The sequence below is a fragment of the Macrobrachium nipponense genome, chromosome 46 (genome assembly GCF_015104395.2).
Source record: "Macrobrachium nipponense isolate FS-2020 chromosome 46, ASM1510439v2, whole genome shotgun sequence".
Taxonomy (NCBI): domain Eukaryota; kingdom Metazoa; phylum Arthropoda; class Malacostraca; order Decapoda; family Palaemonidae; genus Macrobrachium; species Macrobrachium nipponense.
Window position 1 is genome coordinate 15,034,025 of NC_061106.1, and position 22,473 is coordinate 15,056,497.

The 22,473-nt window shown below is 36.3% G+C and overlaps 1 protein-coding gene across 5 annotated transcripts in view; it reads right to left on the reverse strand.

Moving 5' to 3' along the window:
* Nucleotides 1-1,868: 1,868 nt before the first annotated feature.
* Nucleotides 1,869-22,473, reverse strand: part of LOC135214761 (BTB/POZ domain-containing protein KCTD3-like) — a 37,682-nt gene continuing 17,077 nt past the window's right edge. For 2 of the 5 annotated variants that reach the window (XM_064249118.1, XM_064249115.1), the window contains 9 exons: nucleotides 18,134-18,148; nucleotides 16,966-17,162; nucleotides 16,351-16,554; nucleotides 15,507-15,623; nucleotides 15,208-15,347; nucleotides 12,675-12,861; nucleotides 7,875-7,971; nucleotides 6,861-7,042; nucleotides 1,869-6,277 (listed from right to left, as the gene is read on the reverse strand). In XM_064249118.1, coding sequence (XP_064105188.1) covers nucleotides 5,916-6,277; nucleotides 6,861-7,042; nucleotides 7,875-7,971; nucleotides 12,675-12,861; nucleotides 15,208-15,347; nucleotides 15,507-15,623; nucleotides 16,351-16,554; nucleotides 16,966-17,162; nucleotides 18,134-18,148 — 1,501 coding nt within the window. In that variant the 3' untranslated portion in view covers nucleotides 1,869-5,915. The remainder of the gene's footprint in view (nucleotides 6,278-6,860; nucleotides 7,043-7,874; nucleotides 7,972-12,674; nucleotides 12,862-15,207; nucleotides 15,348-15,506; nucleotides 15,624-16,350; nucleotides 16,555-16,965; nucleotides 17,163-18,133; nucleotides 18,149-22,473) is intronic. The other 3 variants (XR_010314464.1, XM_064249116.1, XM_064249117.1) reach the window with 3 other exon arrangements.

The following is a 22,473-nucleotide window of genomic DNA, read 5'->3' on the forward strand; positions in this document are numbered from 1 at the left end:
TTCTTCTTCCTCGGCTGTGGGGTCTTGGAAGTTGAAGGAGATGAGGCGGCTGCAGACAACAACGACAAAGATGACGACACCTTCCTCTTCTAATTCGTCACCTTCCTTAGGACCACCGTCAGGTCCTCCATTCAGGACGGAGCTGGAGCATTTGCCAAAGCAACAGGGCCCAGCTGCACCTGTCTGGAGGGACCTGCTGTGGGGGCAGCAACACCACAGGCTGGAGCGACGACGGCAGGAACTGGTACGGGAGCAGCAGCAACAGGAACTGGCGGCAGTACAGGGGCCAGCGACATCACAGGTACTGGCGGCAGGTCAAGCAGGGAACTCTTGGGACACCGAAAGTCAGGGGCTGGGGCAAGGGCAGCGATACCAGGCGGCGGGATGATATCCCTCCTAGGCAAACCCAGTAGCTAAGCATGGACTGCGGCTGTCGGGGTAACCGTGGCCACGTGCTGCGTATATACCAGGTGAGGAAGAGCAGCATTCACCAGCGTCGACACCATTGTTGTGGTCAACATCTCTGGGCCACGGGTGACCGGCCTGGATCCACGCTCTGCCAGGTGGTACAGCAGCCCCTGAATACTCGGTATGCCCGGGAGCCCAAGCGAGTACCAGACCTGCCCGAGATCGCCACCCGCGGCAGGTCACCCGAGGAAGGAAAGGTCTGGTTAATGGGGAGGGGGGGGGGGTCTTCTCGCCCCCAGAGGGGGGGGGGGGGTGTGTGTTGTTCCCACCCCGAGCGGACGGAAGATCCCAAATACAACTGAATGCCGAGGTGTCGCATCCCCTCCTCTACACTCGACTAGTTAAGTGAAGAGGACCGTGACACCCCCCCCGAAGGGGAAGGAGCCATACGCGGGAGCTGAGACGGAGAAAGGAAAGAGGAAGACGTGTCGGTAACCAGAGGAGTCGCTGGAGAGCACTCCGACGACTCCTTGGCCGGCTTACATGCCTTCTTTCTCCCCTCGTATCGCTCCCACTGCTACCCCGACCACGATACACATGCGGCTGGCTGGGGGGTCTCTCCACCTCGTGGGCTTCCATATCACAAGAAATCACAAGTTATTACAAAAGAAAATTCAAGTACTTACAAGCTTTCACTCACACAAGCACTACAGAGATAAAGGTAAAGTTGAAGACTTCGTATAGAAGTAACAAAGCACACGACACAGTGGGCAGAGCAGCGAAGAGCACGTCTTGTTCCGATGGCAGCCGAAAGCAAAGTGGATCTTCACCTCCCAGTCGGGCGGTACTCCCGACTATCGGACAAGCAGTTAACTACCGAAGCTCCTTGTTCGAACCTTACGACCGGTTCCAGCTGGCGCTGATTACATTCCATATGTTAAAGGACCGAGGGTTTTATTACGTGTCGGAACAAAAAATGGTTTAATTGGACCACCTTACTCCTGGTAATTAACTACATGCATTTTCATTTAACAAATTTTAAGAATTTTTAAGTAATGCCATAATTTGTTCATCTGTACATTGTTTTTCCATGTTTATTAATTGCGGACTTATGACACATGGTTTCCTTCAGATATTTAAGAATCCAGTATTTATAACACCATAACCTGATTCCTCTTTGGAAATTTTGTTAGATACATATACGTTAATCAAAGTGGCTACTGTAAATCGCTACACTATTAACATATGCTCTTGCCACAATATTGTTTTGAAAAATGATAGAAATGCCAAACATTCATTTTAGTAGATTACCCAGTGATTACAACAGTTCAGCTAAATTACTATGGTGCTGTGCTGTTTCTTGAGGTATTTCATTATATTTAATCATATAAAAACTTAACAAAAGACATTTTCATAACATGAAACATCAACTGTAATAAGGAACTTAGAGACACAATATATCTTTATACATTAATATATTTTGAAAAAGGAAACAAAATCATTACAAATATGGATATACTGTATAAAATTATATCAATAATAGGTTACATTTGAGATGTCGAGCATAAACGTATCAAAATTTAACATGAACCTGAATTATTAGAATATTCAGATAGTAATACGAGAAGAAAGGCAAGGAAAACGCAAGGAGTACTCATGAAAGACAAGATGGTATGGAATATTAAAAATAAGGGAGCAGGTGAGCAACTCTCTGAGCTACTATACCTGACAGAGGCTTAATCCATACAATCAACGATGCCCTATGTGCTACATGGCTACAAACTATCTTGATGTGGAACTCAACCCCATTCTGACTCAATCTTCCTACATAAAACTTACTTGACGAGATCTAATCTCAGTTTAAATCCTCAGAAACATAGTGGTTGCATGACCCAAGTTATATATATTATAGCATACAATTCCTTCAAAATTGTATTTTCATAACTTTGATTTAAATCTAATTTTTTACTAAGAATCTTTGAAAATTACCATTTTATCTCAACACTACATTATTTGGTAATTAGGAATCTTGTCAAAATATATTCCAACCTTGCAGGTTTTCCAAATACACATTCCATCCATTATGCTTAGATGGGACGTAAATGTTCCGCACTGATGAAGTCTAAATCAGATGTCTCTTCATTATGCTACGGGTTGTCTTTAACATCTTTGCTACAATTAATTGTAGTAAAAGTGTTTATGCATTCCTTCAGAAGTAATTAGATCAGATAAGTTTCTTTCTTGTACAAAATTTCAAACTTCAAATAACATTATAATCCAATATTATGCCTTGAATATAGATTATGATAAAGTTAGCTCTTTGACTGTAATCATACTGACTACTATACAGACAATGACCTTTCCAAAATGAAATTCTGCTAAGCACAGCTGCGGAGTCTGCCAAAAAGTCATTCTAATATTTTCACTATCTTAATATTATAGAGAAAAATTATTTCTAACAAGAATCAAAAATGTTTTTAAACATTGTTGTTTGTGGGATAGCTCCCTGCACACTGTATCCAGTAGTAGTCAAAGAGCTATAGACTTGAATGAACTTTCAGCCCTACATCATCTACCACTTTAGATAAAAACTACCTACAACAGTCCACTCTATGACATACACTAAAATAATTTCTTAAATGCCACAATCTTGGTAAGACTTCATCCTATTCACCTATATTTAATTAAAAAACATTAAGACCGTCACTTTACTATACTTTTTAATGAAAGTGTTTGAACCTTTCAAGCTGTATAATGCTGAACATTGGTCTAAACAAATATATAAGGAGCCTCTCTGCTAATGAAAAACTTGTTCCAAGAATTCTGAAGTTTAAATTGGCAGTTTATCAAAATTTGCATTCCTCAAAAAATATTTCATCTATGCCTCACAAATGGATAGTTGTTATAGATCTTTTTTTGCATAACATGCATCATGTATAATTCTAAACAAAATTTGATTGATATTGGCCCCATCCCAACTCACACAGGAATCTGCCTGGGTTATACTTCAGATCACTTCTACTTTCACAATACTCATACTCATGTAATGATGCACCCAGACTTCTTCCCTTTTAAGTATGCTGTTTATGCCTCATCTTAAAATCTATAGAAAAATATGCTGAAGAGCCTAGATAAAATCAATTTGATTAATTTATATATTACAACCCCCTTTCCATTACTCTGCACTGTAGCTGTGCCTATCTGCAGGAACAGTTGTTTCAGTAATTCCAAGTTACAGTGAAGGAATGAAAACCTGCCAAGCAATTAATACATTTGTTGCATCTTCAAAAGCAACACTAAATATAAGGGCAATGCAGTCATTAAAGGTGTGAGTAGCTTCTTTACCTCCATCCATTTCCAATATTTATACACCAGTGGTAATGCTCAAGCCTTCATACTACTACTCTAGGGAAACTAATATACACAGACAAGAGCATCAATGCCAAAACTTAAAATGAAAAAGGAAATGCATATAGATAAAGAACCTGCTATAACTGTCAGTGTTTGCCAATCCTGAGTGTTGTGGCCAATGCTTATTTAATCTCAAGGCCACATGTATGCCATCAAGAGTACTATTTCCCATATAATTTTCCCTGCTACACATAAATAATCCACAGTAATGACATTCATTTCTCCTATAAAATCTGTGACATCCATATCACTACCATCTCAAAAGAAATGGCTCTGACTTTGGTGCAGTATTAGGAAAAGGACGTGTCATGTTTGATACTGACTTTTGAGTTAATGCCTCCGGAAAAACAACAGGACCAAGGTACGTATTTGTGGATGTCCAGTTTAGGAAGGGAAATTTTTACTGAATGGGCTATGGTTATATTTATACCTGGAATAAAAAGCATCATCTGCTTTACGTCTGGAGCCCTTAAGTTTTTCACCTCTTTTAGTTTATCAAGCTTTGAAGCCTACTTCTCTTCTTATTGTTTTACAAGAATGTAAACCTTTAAACCAAAAACAAAATTTTAGTAAAAATTTACTGTTGTGAATTTTTTTTCCCTTTAACAAAAAAATAAGTATAACTTGGTCCTTTCAGGTATTGAAAAAGTTTACTTCTCCAGTCAGATAGGTCTAGGTATGTGTTCTACTGGAACTTTACTGAAACTGGATAAAAAAAAAAAATGGAGGAACAGCAGACTGAAACCAAAATATATTAAAATAAGTTTTGGTATAAGACTTCTGGAGTGGAGCAGCCTGATCATGAGCCAATGCGTCATGTTACTTTGACCAAGGGTTTAGGGGGACTGAGAAGCTACTTTGGCTCTTGTCACCTAGCAATGTACCATTAGTCAACTATGATGGTACTTTTGACTAACAAATTTCTGACCAAATATGCATCATATGTTCCAGTTTGTGTGGGTGGTATTGGAAAATCCCCAACAACTACAAAACTAAACAAAATTTTGATGAAATATTCATACTATTCTTATAAGTGGACTATTCTTATAAATGGAACAAACAAAATTTTTCTTACCCTTTTTCCCCACCAGACAGCTCCCTGAATGATCATACATACTAGTAAGGCCTGCAACAGCTGACCATCTATTGGAAGAAGTTCATACAGCAAACTATCTCATCTCTGACCATTCAAATTACAATAATAATACCTTACACAGAATATGTAGTGTGTGTGTTCTCCATCTTATTTTTATTTTATTAAAAAAATATACCAACTCAAAACCAGAAAAATACTAAAGCAATCATTTGTGTGGTATAGCAAACAGTGAATAACCTAACATACTTACCATATCTGACATTCAGTGGTTTAATCAACAATAACCAGCGCATCAAATACACAAATACGTTTGTGACTACAATATTAACTTGAACACCTTCTTATATATGATAATACTGTCTATTTCACTGTATACAAGAAGCTTACCTTTGCAAACAGTTATTGTAAACAAGAAGCTTACCTTTGCAAACAGTTATAAAACTTACATACAAAACCTTGATCTTTAAACATTCAAAATCAAAATTCCAGATTTAATAGTTTGCTGTATCATAAAAATAGAAAGAGAGAACATGTTACTAACTATGGATTGAAATTTAGTTAGCACAATTTTTGTGACTTCCAAAATGAAGATATGGGTTTTACAATAATACTGGAGAGTTATCAGTGATGTATCTAGTGATCCAATTCACTTCAGAAAACTGATATTCTACCAAATAAAATACATTTTAATACCTCAACAAAACTACATGCCCATATGTGGTCAGTTTTAAAACTGCCCTTGGAAATGAATATAGCGATAAATACTTCACCAAAGAGCCTTGTAAAAACTATCTTAGCATTTTCAACCACCATGCACTACTGTACAGTAACTGGAACTGAAGAACTCTGTCAAGTCAAAGCATTCTGAAAATTGATATGTTCGCATCAGTCAAATAAAATAAAATTTTTAACAAAAATATCTATTGTATATTAAAATGATCACAGTCATTAAATGGTCAATACCTCGTTTTCCTTCAACAATTAGTTTCAGGTCAGAGCATTATGTTGGGCTTCCATCGTCGTCATCATCATCGTTCGAAGTACCAGATGTTCCAGCTCTAGCTGCCACAGCCTGACTATGTGATAGGAATGCTGCATTAGCAGGCTTCAATAGTGGTCCTGGGTGAAGCTGTGGAGTCACACCAGCTGAAGAATTTAAATAACTGCAACCAGCCTGTTGTAAGTGTGAGGATCCATGATGCAGATGATTCGGGTAAGGACGCTGATGGGGGGGCAATGCATTTGCAGGTGTGAGAGGAGATGGGGACAAACATGGCGTCGTACAAGAGGAGTTACTCAAGTCACACACATCCAACAGTCTCAAGAGTTCGGCAGGTTCTGGCCCACCATTAACAGTTGCTCCTGTAAAATATTTAGTGATGAAAATAGTCACTGATGTTAACCATCTCAAACACCTGTTGTTACCTGAAATTTTAACTTTCAAAATTACAGCCCTATAAAAAATTGCAATGATTGGTTGCTTCTCTTAAAATAGAATGGATGCCCTAAGCACCGAAAAGAAAATTATCTGATAATATGAGCTGGGTTCTGTTGGTTAATTGAAGGTGCAATGCACATCAGAATGGTTATTTTTCAATCTGGAAGAAAATCATTAATCACTGTAAAATAAACATTATCTAATATTACGCACATAAAACCACATTATTTTATCATACAGCACATGACTGGCACACTGATATAACAAATTTCCTCTTAATTCCAAATCAATTGTAAAGTGAGCTCACTCTTCAAAGGGAAGCCTTCAAGTAAAAACGCTATAACCACCGTATCATCTCTACTTTTTATAAGATCATGAACAAAATTAAAAAGAAATAAACCAAATTACTTTTAAATTAATCTAAAATTTCATTAAAATGTTTATTAATTGTGATAGTTTTCATTTTCATTATATTTGAATATAATTTAATCAAAAATATTGACCCACCTGCATCACCTTTGCTACACAATTCAAGGGCAGTAGTTAAATCCCACATCTGAATGGCACCATTTGAATGTCCTGTGAAAATGTATCGCCTAGGCCTGGAACCCATTCGACTGCTCCCCTCACACTCGTGTACACAAAAACCACTAATTGTTGTGGAATCTACAGATTTTATCACACACACTCTGCAAATTAAGGAATAATCTTTAACAATATATTAACAGTTTTATTGAAGAGGTTACATCATTAAAACTCGTATATGATTTTCTCTAAGAGATTAGACATGAAATGAGCTCTCTCCCTACACTTTTGCCTTAATTACATCTTGTCTAAAAGTCTTCAGAGATGCCACTTTCCAAGATTTTCCGAGTTTCATACTGGTCTGTTCTACTACTTCCATATCTAACATGTCCAAAACATCTCAAATCTCTGAGATCTAGTATGTATATTTTTCAAAGCTCCTCAACACACATCGTAAACTTCATCATTTCTGATATGATCTTCCCAATGCACTCAAACTATTAATCTTACCATTCTGTAATCACATCTTTTTAAAATCCCCTCCATATTCATCACTGATTCTTTTACCGAGTGAACAGACCTTTATAAGAAAAAAAAATTGTCCTCAGTTTACGAATTGAATACTTTTTTTTTCGCCAGTATCTTTTAATCTCTATTTCATCCAGACAATGTTCTACCCATTATAAGATCTGCAATTCAACTTTTAATGTATCCTAAAGAAAAGGAAAAACAATGTGAGCCAGAGCCTGTGCTGACATAAGGCCAGCTTAATAAAAAAAAAAACAGCAGCATATTGATACAATAAAAGCTTTAATATTCTTTCAAAAATATAAACGCTGTATTCTCTTTAAGAAAAAAAATTACAGCTTACTCAAATACAACAACAGCAGCATATCGATACAATATAAGCATTATATTGTTCTATCAAAAATATAGAGGCTGTATTCTTTAAAAAAAGAAAAAAAATTACAAAGAATTTTAAAGCTGAAAACCTACCTTTTACCATTACTGGCTAAACGAACAAACAGCTGATCAGTTTCTGGGACAACTTTCTGAATGAAAACTTGTTCATCATCCTGCTCTCCATATGGACCTGTAACATTGGTTATAGCAGTGGATAAAAAAAAATGTAAACAATTACGTATATCACATTTCATGGATGCTCATGGGCTTCAAGGTTTTTGTTGTTGACACGTGTGTTGGTGTATGTCTGTTAGATATTAATGATTAATAAATTATTTACATATCATAGATAACAATCTATGCAAATCTGTTCAATCTCCTCTCTCTACACAAAAATAAAGCATACAATGCTGTATTGGTAACTGCATTTTCAACCACTTTTAAATTTATTCAGCACCAACATTTATGCAAGCAAAAAATAAGTTGGAAGCATATTTTTACATAGTGAAAACTAATACTTCTAGACACACTGTTTCATCAAAACCACAGTAAACAATATGCATGTATCTGCCCTTAATGATGTCCTGTGAATGTTCCCAGGTTCACCAGTCTGAGTGTGTAATGCTGTAAATAGCACTGAAACGTAGTATTCCAGATGTATACTTTGACAGAGATTGCAACTTCCACATTTTTTATTATTTTCATAGTGCATTTATTTATAAGACTCATTCCTTTGAACTTTTGTCACTTTACTGCTTTCTGTAAGAATTTAAATAAATTCTCAAATTAGCAGTTACTTTGTAGTTTCAAAGACCAGTTTTTGGAACTACAGTTTAATGAAGAGGGAATTTTTTAACACCCTTCCATAGTATTTGTATCATTTCAGCCAGCTGTTACTGATTTTGTACATAACTGGAAATTTTTTTATGTTATGCTTATATGTAGTGCAGGTTTTACAGGTTATGTTGTGACCTAGCTTGCGCTTGTGTTTTTGTTGTTGTTATCCATTTTCTTACCCTTTAAATTTATTCTGATGGGGCGAAGCGTAAAGGTGTTTTGTTTTGCTCTGCTATTTTTGGTTGTATCTTGTAAGTCTCAGGTACTTTTAGTATTTGACTCGTAATTATTTTATCACGAGTGAAGTTAAGTCATTACTGGGAATGGGCTAGTTTCTGGTGGTCCGGCCCAGCCCTAATGCTATTCGAATGCTAGTATCTCCCTAAGTAATGAAGATGAAAGAAAAATTCTTTCGGCAGATAAAACTTTACGCCTTTAAATTTCATCCCATATAAGATATAATTTTAAAATATCATAAATTCACATTTAAATGATGTTTTAATTATTGCATTATAATTTTCTCAAAATTGATGATTTCGGAACCAAATTTTATAGTTTTCTCGAATACTAGGCAATTACAAATCATTTTGTATTGTATCATTTGTCATATTATTAGCAGCTTGATGTTAGACTATTTGAAATGCAATAAATGATCACATTTATGTAGGAGAAGTATTACTTAACCATTTTGATGGTAACTTGAAGCTTCGCAAGTTATCACCTTTAGGGCACCCTACTGGTCTAATATACTGAGAATTTCTTTGGGGTTTTCTTCGTAGCATTAATGATCTTCTTTATCTCTAAGTATGACAGCATCTCTTTTTCTCATCCATTGTTTCCACTTGCAACTGTTCAATATTTTATTTCCAATATTTATTCATATGTGTTGTGCTGTTCTAATGCTGAAATTTTTAGCTTAATTTGTATGTTTTTCCTTCATCTTCAAGAAGCCCAGCATCCAAGGCATATCGTGTTTTTATGTCCTCTCCATACAGGAAGCCTTATTTCCTTTGCAGCAGCTGTCCGAGCCAGATGCCCACGTGTGAGGTGTGCTGCATTCAAACACCCTACCATTAGTTTTGCATCATGCAGAGAAGAATGTTCTAAGCAAAATGAGTCAGGAGTTCTACTGCTAAACCTTCTGCCTCTGGCTCTCAAGTCATCATGCCTGCCCCTACTGTCCAGACCACAACTAATGAAGAACGCTACTAGTTGTGTACAGTCTTCAACCATCTTGCCTGCAACTGTGACTGGTCTGCCCACTTGCTACTAACCACTTTTCTACCAGTGTGCTCAACTCCCACCATATCAATTGACCAGCCTTTCTGTTTGACTCTTATTCTGCTCATATCTCATCCAGCAAATGCATCCATAATCAGCAAAGAAGACATGACAGGGCAGCCAATATGAATGACTATCTTTCTCCCTCATCCCTCCTCACACTATGAGTGCTCTGAATGACTCTTTCTCTCTCATCCCTCTTCTCACTGTGATTGCTCCTCTCCTCTTCCTTGTGACTGGTACTTCTATAGTTCCTGCTACAGCAGTATTAGATGAGACCCTGATTCTGGCCACTCCCCCCATGATACTGACCAGCACATTCCCATTTCTGAGCCGATACCACAGCTTGAGTGCCTTCTCCTATTCCCAAGAACCCCACTGCATTACAGTCTACATAGGGTGAATGCAAAAAGAGTAAGACTGCCTTCTCCTATCTCTCATCTGATAGACTAATTAACCTGGGCACATTTTTAATGAAAGCAGCCTACTATACTATGGAATTAATTTCTATAGTATTTTGGATTTCTTAAAACCAAACTTGCTATTAAAGTTAGTTGATATGACCTGATATATCCTAAATATTGCAAATGGCATTTATGATTATATCTATGCTGTCATTTTAAATTAAAAAAATCCATTTACACAAATTTTCAAAATCAATAAATGTCTAAAGATTTTTTTTTTTTTTTAATTGATGCCTTTATCCTTAATTTGACAATTTCCCTATAACTAAACCTAACAGAATTCAAATTCCTTACTGAATGACACTAACAGATTCACAGCAAAAAAATCTAAATTGTCATTTTCAGCCTCATAATTTAACTTGTATCCACATCCATAACTTTTTTATATATAAGCCATGATGTTCACAAAATATTGCATATTTTGAAGTAATTTGCATTTTTCCTAACATACAAACCTGAAGGCTTTACACGAGGAGGGGCTGTCCTGTGAACATGTTTCATTTTCCTTAGAAGCTGAGGTTTCTAAAAGGGAAGAAGACTGAGTAGGGGCCTTGCCTGAGCAACCAAGGCAGTTGCCAGGCCACCATCCCAGGACCCACGGAGGAGTGAGGGGGAGCAGCGGCAGTACTGAAAGTCAAGGTAAGGCAGCCCACCAGGGTTGGTGCCGGTACAACGGGGTCCAAAGAACTTTGGGTAGCAGATGCACCTATGTGCTCAGCAATGGTAGCAGAGGTACCGCAGTACTGCTAGACAGAGACTAGGCCTTGTACTGGCAGACCAGTGCCAAGTAGGCGAGCTACCGGGGTCGGTGTCAGTACACTGGGATTCCAGAAAACCCCAATAGCAGCTGCAACTGTGGTGTGCAAAGCAGTGGGAGCATAAGGCCACCTTCCTCCTCTTCTGCTTGCCAGTTTGGAAGAAGAAAGGGGAAGGAAAGGAGGCGACAGCACTCAACGATAAGATTAAAAAACAAAGACAGTAATGACAACTTCCTTCTCTTCTTGAATTTGCCAAGCATGCCTTAAGCAACAGTGTGTAGATGAGAACATCACTTACAGATGATGCATACAGCAGCACCTGGGAACTCAATCCTGATGCCGCATGGGGAGCTACAAAGGGAATACATACAGTGGACCCCCACCTATTAGCAGTTCTGGATTCGTGGCTTAATCACCTGTTCACAGAATTTTTCCTGGAGAAATATTCATTAACTGCATTTTCATATTTTCATGACTAAATATATTTTTCGTTATAAAACTATTAAAATACTCTGGTATAAGCATTCTTAGAGGAGTGTCAAGTATTCATGAATTTTAGCCATTTGCAGGGAGGTTATGGTACGCATCCTCCACGAATCCCAGGGGTCAACTGCACGCACAATCCTACAGCTAGCAAACGCCAAGGCTGGTAAGTTGTCCTGGGCACGGTTGGAACAGATACCAGCAAGCCCTTGACCCTAAGAGTAATTATTAAGTTCATTAATATTATTCATCTTCTGAATAATAATAATATGTAATAATTAAAGACAATCTGCTCTCCTGAGAGGCCTAGAGAGTACATAACTCTCTAAGGCCCTTGGCCTCCACAACACCCAAAAAAGTTGTTGTGTTAGATTGTCTATTTCACCCATGTCATGGTATGACATACAATATTAAATGATAATAAATGATGATCTACCTCAAAAAAAAAAAAAAATTAATACATACAGTCTGTCCTCCCCTGAACAGCTCCTAACCTGGCCATTTTCTCTTCGAAAGGCTGAAGTGATTGAAGAGTTTGTGTACAAGTGTATCACAAACAGAAAATCACTCACAAACATGTCAACAAAAAACAAAACACAAGAAAGCAAAAGGCAATCGGGCAGAGAGGCAGACATTGTCACACAATGGCTGTTGAAAGCAAAGTGAAGTGGAGTGCAGACCGATGAGTGGGTAGGGCTTCCCCCGTACTGTCGGTGGCCCAAGACCTTGTTTGGAAGTTAATGGCTGTTCCAGCTCGCGTTCGCAAGCAAAATCCAATGTAAAGACCGAAGGTTTGCATTTGTGTACGAATAAAAGTCATTTTAATTTCTGTCTTTCAAGGCTATATACATTATTTGACTTCCATACAAAAGAATGGATATAAAATGTTTTCATACAACAATATCATAATATACCAAGCAAAAGTAATTATACAACTGTAAGAAAATTTCTGCCACATACTGTGTAGTAACTTTGATATCAAAATAAAATATATAATTTTCACAGTGTTGTTGACAGCAAACTATATACCCCTACAAGTCAAAGCATTACGTATGCAGAAACAGACTTACCACAATCATTGGCGATGGCATAATAAATATTTGGATCAACCTCATCAATAGTGAGTATTTTATAAGATGACAAAGGGGTAGAACCAGGTTGCGTCGAAATCATGCCTCTGAATCGAGTAACAGACCAAGTACGAACATGGTTGTACTCGCTGCATACACTGATAAGGAGCTTCTCTGATAAGGTTACCTAAAAATTTTTAAAAAATGAGCTGTAATTAGCAGAGTATTGCAACTGCATATACTGCCCATGTCCCACCACGAAAGTGCACTCCATATGCATGTACTGACTATCTTGCACTTTACAAAACATGCTTTAGACTGTTCCAAAGTTTCTAGGTGTGTTTTCAGACCACAGGTATTAATCAAATCACCTCAAATTTTAATTTGGCTTCTGGTGTTCTATTTAGCTATCCATTTCACAATGCTCATGTTTTGAAACAAAAACCATAATGTGTCATATGTCACAATAGTACAATGCTTGAAAGTATTTACCACGCTTCTAAATTTTTACTAACTTGTTAATAGTATCTGTCACTAAAGCAATTAAAATCCAACATGTGACCAAAAATTGACATCATAATGTCAATTAAAAACAAAATACTCCAAAATTCCTATCATAAGACAGAATGCTAGCAAGTAAATACAAAGCTGAATATGAGGGTTTTATCTAAATTCAAGATAAAAATTTTAGAAACAGGGTGGTTAAATAGGAAGAGAAAAAAGAACATTCACTACTGCTTACAGTAAATTACATAAGGACCAATGTAGCAAGTAATGTCTTAAGGTGGAAAATTATAATTCAAAATTACCTTTTAAAAGTGAGTTGGAAATTGAAACAGGATGGTTAACAAATTAGATAGCTAGGTGAGAAGGAAAGTTTATATCTAGGTGAGAAAGGGTGTTAATCAGTTACGTGAAAAAAGCTGAATGGTTGGGTGAAAGATGGACAGGTATGTGACAAGCGGAAGATGGATAACTATGTCACTAGTTGTAGTCAAGACCAAATGGAATGGATGAAAAAAAGGGCTAATGGTAATGTGATTGGAGACTAATTGGACAGTGCGAAGAACCTTTAATACTACCAAGAATATTGTAGTCCACACAAGGAATACTGTAGAATGTACTTTAGAAACCAATTACTGGTGTGTTGTGTAAGACTGATACTCTGTATCCACCCCTTCAATCTTTGTTATAAACTATGCTATTATTAATTAATAATAAAAATATAACCTATTTGATATTATTTTCAAAATATTTTCCTGGGATGAAATGAGCAACAATAAAAGCTGTCCTAAAATGGTAATGAAGGGTGGCTTCAAGATTCAAAGCAAAGATACATGGAGAAAAATTGACAGCTTTGATGTAACATAAAAATCACTGGACCATGCATTATGATAAATGAAAAACTTGTCCAGATTCATTACTAATAAATATATAAATAAAAAATATTATTAACCCTTAATGGAAGCATACCCTCATATGAGTAGCAATAACAGGTTTGAGTGGTAGACGGACTCACTCATGGTGAGCAACAATATTATGTGACATCAATTTTGGGGGAATCGGGGAGCAAAGAGGTTCCATTACCTCTAAACACGTAATTCACTAATGGCAACTTTTAGACTGGCTCAGTTCAACAAAGTAGGCAGCTCATGAGTTAGTTATGATCTTGACTTCAGGGGTACATGTGTTTCTCTTCCTCCCATGACCTCTTTTTACTTATGTATTTGCTCATAAATATACCCAGGGGTTGCTGTTGGTTTTAGTTCTTATCTTTTATGATAGTATATCAGTTAAATTTAATTTTGCAATGAAATATTAGAAAAAACATGTGTAATCCCAAAAAGTTACTGCATCTTCGACCCTGGTAAATTTACATAAATATTGTACAATAAATATGCTCAGAATTTAATACTGATTTTATTAAGTATCTGTTTTGATATTGTGTGAGCTGTAATTATAATTTTACGAAATAAAATATCTATTAGAAAAAAATTATAACTTGGTAAAATTTATGATTGTCTTGTAAAAGAGGCTCCACAATGGATTGTAAATAGTCTTTTTTAACTTTTTGTGGAAGGTAAGGAGAATTTAGAATTTTTTCTTATTATTATTAATAGGTGTTAGTTTTTCCAGACCTCTGAGTCTCAAGTAGACTCTTCTCGGGCTGGTAATTTTTTCTTACACCATGTACATTTGCATATTCCTCTTTCCATTGATGGCTTTTTTTCTTAAACTGGCTGACCTCAAAATATGCCCAGCCTGGGGTACTGCATATGTTTTTCTTTAGGCAGGCTCTTAAGGGTTAACAAAGCAGTAAACAAATTTATTGCTGAAAGCAAGCTTTAAAATGTACAACGACAACAGAGCCAGTTTTAAAATGATTAATTATATATGACAGCTGGCCAAGTGAAATCCTAAACATTGTGAAAATGTTACTTTACTACATTTTTTACAATTGTAAGATTATGCCGACAGAAGCGAGAGGCCAACCAAATAAACTGTATAACAAAAAAAAAACAAACTTGCTTACCTTAGTTACAGGAAATCTATGGACGGTAAATGTTTGGAAAAGTTGAGGTCCATGGCCAACAGTTTCTGGGTGCTGCACAATGACCCGCACTGTTCCAGAACTTGTTCCATATGCTATTTCAATCCAGTTTCCACATACATCTAAACATCAAAGAGAAACATGTTAACTTGGAAAGAAAGTGGAACATAATTATGGTTTTTACAAATATTGCCTAAAATTACACGAGTAATTTCATCCAGTTTGACATCAGTATTCAGTCTGCCAATTATCAAAACTAAAATCACTTTACAGTAACTTACTAGTTTTTGGTGTGAGGTAGACAGAAATTGCTGTGATCTTGTCGTTGGAAGGATCATGATACAGTTCAGTTACCAGCAAATCATTATCCTTCATTCGCAAGGGGAACTTTTGCATATCTGTACAATTATAAAAGAGACAAACACTTTTTATAACAGTACTAATTTACAAGTTAAAAGTCCCTGTCTTGGTAAAAATGAAGTTGTTCCATCATCATCAAAGCGACTAAACTGCTTGGAATGAAAAATTTCTCAATAATATGCATCTTCATGTGATTGAATACATCATGGGACCAGCTAAGGAGTAATTATCCAAAACCTAACTACAGTATTGTATATATGAAAGATGGCAGCAAAGTAATATTTTCCCCTCATCAGCACACACTGAAGACAACAAGGAGTAATAAAAATATCATAATTTTACGCTGCAGTTATAATTTCAATCAAATTCATGTAAACATCTAAACAAACACAAACAAATACACAAAAATAAATGCACAATACCAGAAGAGAATTTCAGTGTCCATACAATACAGATATTATTTCCAACACTAATTCAAGCTGAAACAGGCTTTCCTTCTCACTGCGAAATGAATTTTTGATATACTAGTAATGTTAAGATATAGTGAAGGAAATTTCAATTAAATTCCCATGTACTCATATGCTACCATTCTGATGCCAATTCTTTATCTGGAAACAGATAAGCCTATATAGCCAAGTAGTATTGTGTAAAAAAATAAAGTCACAGGTTGTACCTAACTGCAATTTTCAAATGATAGTTGGGGTCAGATTAACTAAATTTGGTAATATTTGTCTAGAACAAATTTAAGTTTATCTTTCTCCTTACCGATATAATAAATAGAGCCATTGGTACAACCCAATAGAAGGAAAGACCCTGCTGTATCAAAGGACGCAATAGGAAGCACATCTTGAATTTGCCAGTGTTGAGTCATGGCATGCCACACACCAATCTTACTCAGTGATGACAGTGCTACTAACTGGGAGCCAATGAAAAACAAGTACTCAACAGGCACACCAAGATTGAAGGTTCCTAGAAGAAAAATATGAAGGTCAGTTAAAAACAAATAATGCTTCCTCTACATGCCATTCCAATTTCGGGAAATAATAAGTTCTCAAATAAATTCCAGTAGGATAAATAGTTATATTAATCAAACACTTAATAAATACAATTAAATATCCTGTAACTAGACATATTTCATTACAAGAAATGGCACGGAAACCTACTTGGCTAAACCAATACTTCTCCTGACCAGTTGTGAGGTTACTTAATCTAAATGAGCAATAGTAACCTGTGATCACAACTTAGCTGCTTTTAATTTCTGATACATACTGAAAACAATACTGAATGTCATCAAGTAACAGTGAATCAAAAACAAAACAATTATTGCCTAATAACAGATTATCCAGATATTCCTTTCAGTTTCAAAACTACTAAACTTACCAATATCACTTCGGCTGCCATCCTCTGAGATACCCCACAGTCTGATGTGAGATGCATATGATATGGCCAACATCTTATGACCTGTTTCACCACCCTGACTTGGAGGAGTTAGTTTAGCATTAAGCGCAACCCGTTCAATTAACTGATCAATGTGAGGAGAAGTGAAAGCCAGCTGCCATCCAGTACTATCCTTATTCCTGAAAGCCACAAACAAAGTTAAAATGCAATCCTAATCACTTTTACTTAATTATACCTATAATTTACAACTGGAAGCACAAAGATCCTGTTATACAGATGAAATAAAAACCAACAAAATGTTAATTTACACAGTACAATATTTCCTCTTCACAGTACTTTCTTTTCTAAGAAACAGTCACAAACACAAAGCTAACCCACTATGAATATGAAAAATTATGTTACATAAGAATAGAACCTAGACTACAAGTATACATACTACATATGGGAATTTTTCCCAAATAAAAGATTTCATATAACCAAAATATTTTTAAAAATACATACTAAGCTTTGAAAAAATCACTACAACAATTCAAAGAAAAATTCATATTCTTCCAATAGTTAGTCCTGCTCACTGCAATACCCTACTTTACACAAGGATGATGATGAAAAAGTGGGATAAGAGGGTATTTCTTACTCTTCCATGTTATGCTAATTTAGTTTAACAACTGTTACATACAAATCAATGTAAATGGCTCTTCAACTAGCTCTCCTCTCCATAACAGTCTAAAATAATCAATCTAAAACAAATGTAGTTAGCCTACTCCTCAACAATAAAGACCATTACTCAGAAGAATTGTTCCTTTTCTGGATAGCCTGAAAATTTTGATAAATACTGTCTCAGCCACTAATCAAACCAGTCATACTGATCCCTGTACACACTCCTAAAGTAGAGTATGCAAATGAAACTAATTGTGCAACACTAAAAACAAAAACAGTACAGTTACATGCACAACATTCAAGTGTTGTTGAACATTATACAGTTCCTGTTACTGACCAAACCTGCATTTTTCATTATGAAGTATTTGTATAATATATCAAAGCTATTAAGTGGTCACTACACAATACAGTACACATAATCTGAACATCAAAAAAGTAGGATCATAATTCTAAGTAATTAAAACTAAGAAGAATAAAACAATTTCATACATACCAGCGATTCACAGCACTTTAATGATGCATGGAAAGAAATTATCAATTTTTAAATTATACCAAAAACAATTCCTTAAACCAAAACGGTACTTCTTTATCTGAGAAGGCAGCTTGGTACATATAACTTTGAAACAAAATTCAAAAGATAACAATGGCACTAGTGACCAAATACATAAGATGTAAACAACTCTAGAATAAAATATAAAATGCTGGTAATTACTATCTAGAACAATATACTTTATGACTACTGTATTCTACTTTATTTGAAGGTGGTTTAAACACTTAGTTGAAACTTAGTTTAACCAGAGTACTGATTCAATGGTTTTTCATATGGCTGGTCCAAAGAATTAGTTCTTTTAATGTTTATGATAATATTAAGGTTTCAACTCATTCTATGTTTAACTGGAAGTGGAAAATAAGTACAAACAAAGATACGTGAGTAAGAGACAACCACGTGACAAAAGATTATATACAGTAAATTTCTAATACTAGTCATAACTACTTCTCTATAGGATTCTCGAACAAATGACTATCAAGGAGATATTTCATTTCTGGTCTGTTGTAACTTTTTCTGGAAGGAATGACACAATTCAAGCACTACCCCTGACAAAATTTAAATATTTCAGGATAAGCGCATGACATAATACAGTATAAAGAAATTCTACTTTCAATACAATTATTGTGTTCCTTAGAAAAGAAAAAATTACTTTACAATCAGCATTTTCCCCATTACTGAGAGATCAGACCAAGTGCAGAACTCCATAGTTGTCTAAGAATGAAGATTAACTAATTGATATGGTATTCTAGTTATAGGGTGACCCACCTCACTCAATAACACAACTTTAACTTGCACCTACTAAGCAAGGTTAAATAGCCTTCAATTAATGTGAAAGAAAAGGAATATTTGGCAAAATAATTATCTTTTACTTTGCAATGAAATATAGCCAACTTTTTTTTATATTTCAGTGATCTGCATTTATTTATAAAAATTTAACAAACTTCATGGGTCCCCAAGTATGAACGAAAAATTTTTGCCTTACAAATGATAAAGTCCTAATTCAGAATAGGAAGAGCTAAGCTCAGTACTCATCAGATTCACAAATTGTATTAAGCAATTATTTTACACAACTTGGCAAGGTCTCTCATTTAGTCTCTCAAAGACATGAACTGAGCTTTCAGGTCTTGACATCACTGATGCCTCAAGAGGGTAATCATACCATGGATACACTAACAACATCTAAGGGGCATCAAATAACTCCTTGCAGACTATTCAGTGCCATCTACTAAACTGTACATAGGCTATCTGATGTCACAAGCTCTCACCTGGCCTGCAGAATTTTTTTATCTTCCTGACAAATTGAAATAAAAGAGAAACATTCTTTTCTTCCACCAGGTAAGAATGCATCTTATGATCAGGAACAGTCTCTGAATTTGTGCCCTCTTGACTGCTTAAGTAAGCCAGAAAAGTGATGTTGTTGGAAAACAGAGCTATCTTCTTGCCTTGAAATAGTTCCTCAAAAGCTAAAAGGGTCTTCCATCCTGCTAGCATCCCTAGGTGATTTATGTGGAGCTCCCACTCCTTCCCAGACTAGATCCCTGACTTGTGTTGTCAGCTGCAACAGCTCCCCAACCTTCTGTCAAAGCACCTGAACAATATGAGGTGTGGCTTTTCAACTGGAGGAAGACACCTTGTAACAGTTGAAGTCTATGGCTCTACTGTCTCAAGGACTCTTCTAAATCCCTGTAGATTAAAATTTGAATGGATCTGGCTGAGTTTTCCAGTTACATCAATCTTTGAAAAAGAACTGGATTGGCCATATGATCAATCTGTCTCCTGGTACAAGCTTCTCGTAAGATACTATATGCCACGTCTCAGGATAGACAGCCACTTCTTGGTTGGTACAGGAGGACAGGACAGAAATTCTTCCAGAACTGATGAAAAATTGTGTATACGCTTCTCCATCAAAGATACAAAGAAATTCTTTGTATCCAGTAGCATTCCTAGATGAATAATCTTCTGAATTGGAGTTAAGTTTGATTTTGGAATATTTATTAATGTTCCAAACAGACCTGATAATTTTTGAAGCAGTCTTTAGCCTCAGGCTTTTCTCTTAGGTGGATGCTAGAATCAGCCAGTCCTTTAATGGGACAGGACTCTTGTATAAAACTGGAGGCTGAACTCTCAAAATTGAAACGCCTTGCTTTGAAAAATGAAACTGGGATGAACAGGCTTGTGGAAATGTGTCCAGCATGTTTACTGATACATCCAATCCCAATCCCCTTTCTAAACTACCGCTAAAACCGAACTTGTTAACTCCATAGTGAGAGGAGTTGGGTAAAGAGAAAAGGTTTACTGTTTGGGATAAATCCAGTTCCAGAACTTTGGGTTTTACGAACATGTGATTGTAGAAGCCCACAGACAACTTGTAATCAACTTTTTTGCTAAAAAAAAAGAATCTACTTCCTGCTGCAGAATATGGAGCTTTTCCTTGTTGTGGCAATAGGAGGGAATCACTAAAGGAGGCTGGGAAAGGAAGAGAATACTGTAACCTACTTATAAAACCTCTACCACCCAGGGATCTGCCAAACTGCATAAGATAAGTTTAGCCTCCCTCCTACTGGGGCCTGAGGACTTGTTGCATCACTTTTTAGCATTACCTGAATTTTTCCCAAGATACTTATCATCCTTTTTGGATGTTCAAAGGGCTGGCTTGAAAGAAGGGATGACTTACCTGCTAGCTTTGGCAGACTTTTGGAAGTCTTGTGCCAACTGAAAAGGTGGTTGTAAATGTTTCCTCCTTCTGAGAGAACAAATGGTCTTCTTCAAAGACAGATCTGGGACACATTTCCAAAAAAAAAATTTTCACTTGAAAACTTGGTCTTGTACTTGAAACTTAATGCACTACTCACTTTACGAACAAAAATACTCTACAGTTTTAATAAATAACATTAAATCTGCAGAGTTTGCTAAATCGAATGTGCATGACCTTATACAAAATGGCTTTTGTTGACTTTCTCTGTTTACTCCACTTGAGTTTTACTGACTGAAATGTTGACTAGCTGCTCAAATAAACATACTCCCTCTCTTCCCTTCCAGCTTCTTTCCTTCTTTCTTCTCCCTCCATCTTCCTGGCATGGGCTTCTTTGTCAGCAACCATCTTTAACTTCATCAGCTCTGCCTCCCTCTTCATCTTTGCCATCTCCAACTTATTACTAACTTTATCAGTCCAAGGGTCCGACACTCTTCTTCTAGCTGCTGTTTTGTCAGCTCGTTATACAATTTAGCCAACAATTTATTGTATTGGTAATCCATTTTATTACTATACTGCACTATATCCTAGAGTATACTACCACCAATATAAACAGATCTGTCTTTGAAGAAAACCATCGGTCACTCAGGAGCATGAAATGTTTAGAGACTGTTGCTGTGGTGGTGAGTGCCTCAACACTTATGAGATATGTAACAATGACAAGGTCTCTACAATCTCCACATCCTGCACAACAGTGCTTATGGATAAAGCATCTGTCAAAGAATGTAAAGGGTGCTCTTCAATTATGTTAGCTTTCTGACCCACAGAGACTGAAGGAGCAAGAGAAGAACACTACTGTTGTCAGTGCTTACCACAGCACACACTTCCCCAAGGAATCAAAACATGCTCTATCCAAGAATCACAAAAAATCCTCTACATCATTCTATAAATGCTGCTTGCCCTAATGAAGAGTCAAAATAATCTCTGGTTACATTATCAATAGCTGTCATAGTCATTTCAGCAAAGGACATAATCTGTGTGAAACACAATACAGACTTAACAAAAATTCCAACACCAAAGGAATTAATACAATTTTACTAGACAAAAGCACTCTCTTCCTAAGTGCACCCCTGAAGGAAAAATGGACCAGATTTGATAGTAACTGCTTGGTATCAAAGGACCCAGCTCTCCTCTTCCTCAGAAAGGGCTGAATAAATGAAGAAGAATTATTTGAAGGAAATCTCTATTCGAGTTATTTCAATGCATCAAACCTATTTATTGCAGATTTGGGTAATTTAAAAGACAGGACAAGAGCCACCCCAGGCTCAAATATGGAAGCCCTAAGGGACCTAGAGTCATGGACTTCTGCTTCTTCAGAGAATCACAAAATTAACTAGCAAAGACCCTAATGAGCCTTAGGAAAAGCAATGATGAAACCTGTTCCTCTTCCCCATAAGAGTCAAACTCAGGAGCAGAGCATCTGAGAGGGAATAACTAGAGGAATAGGGTGACAGCAGTAAAACATTTAAATCCTTGGGATGAATGAATTTTCCACTTTTCTACAATACTTTTAATTTAGAAGCAAAACTTA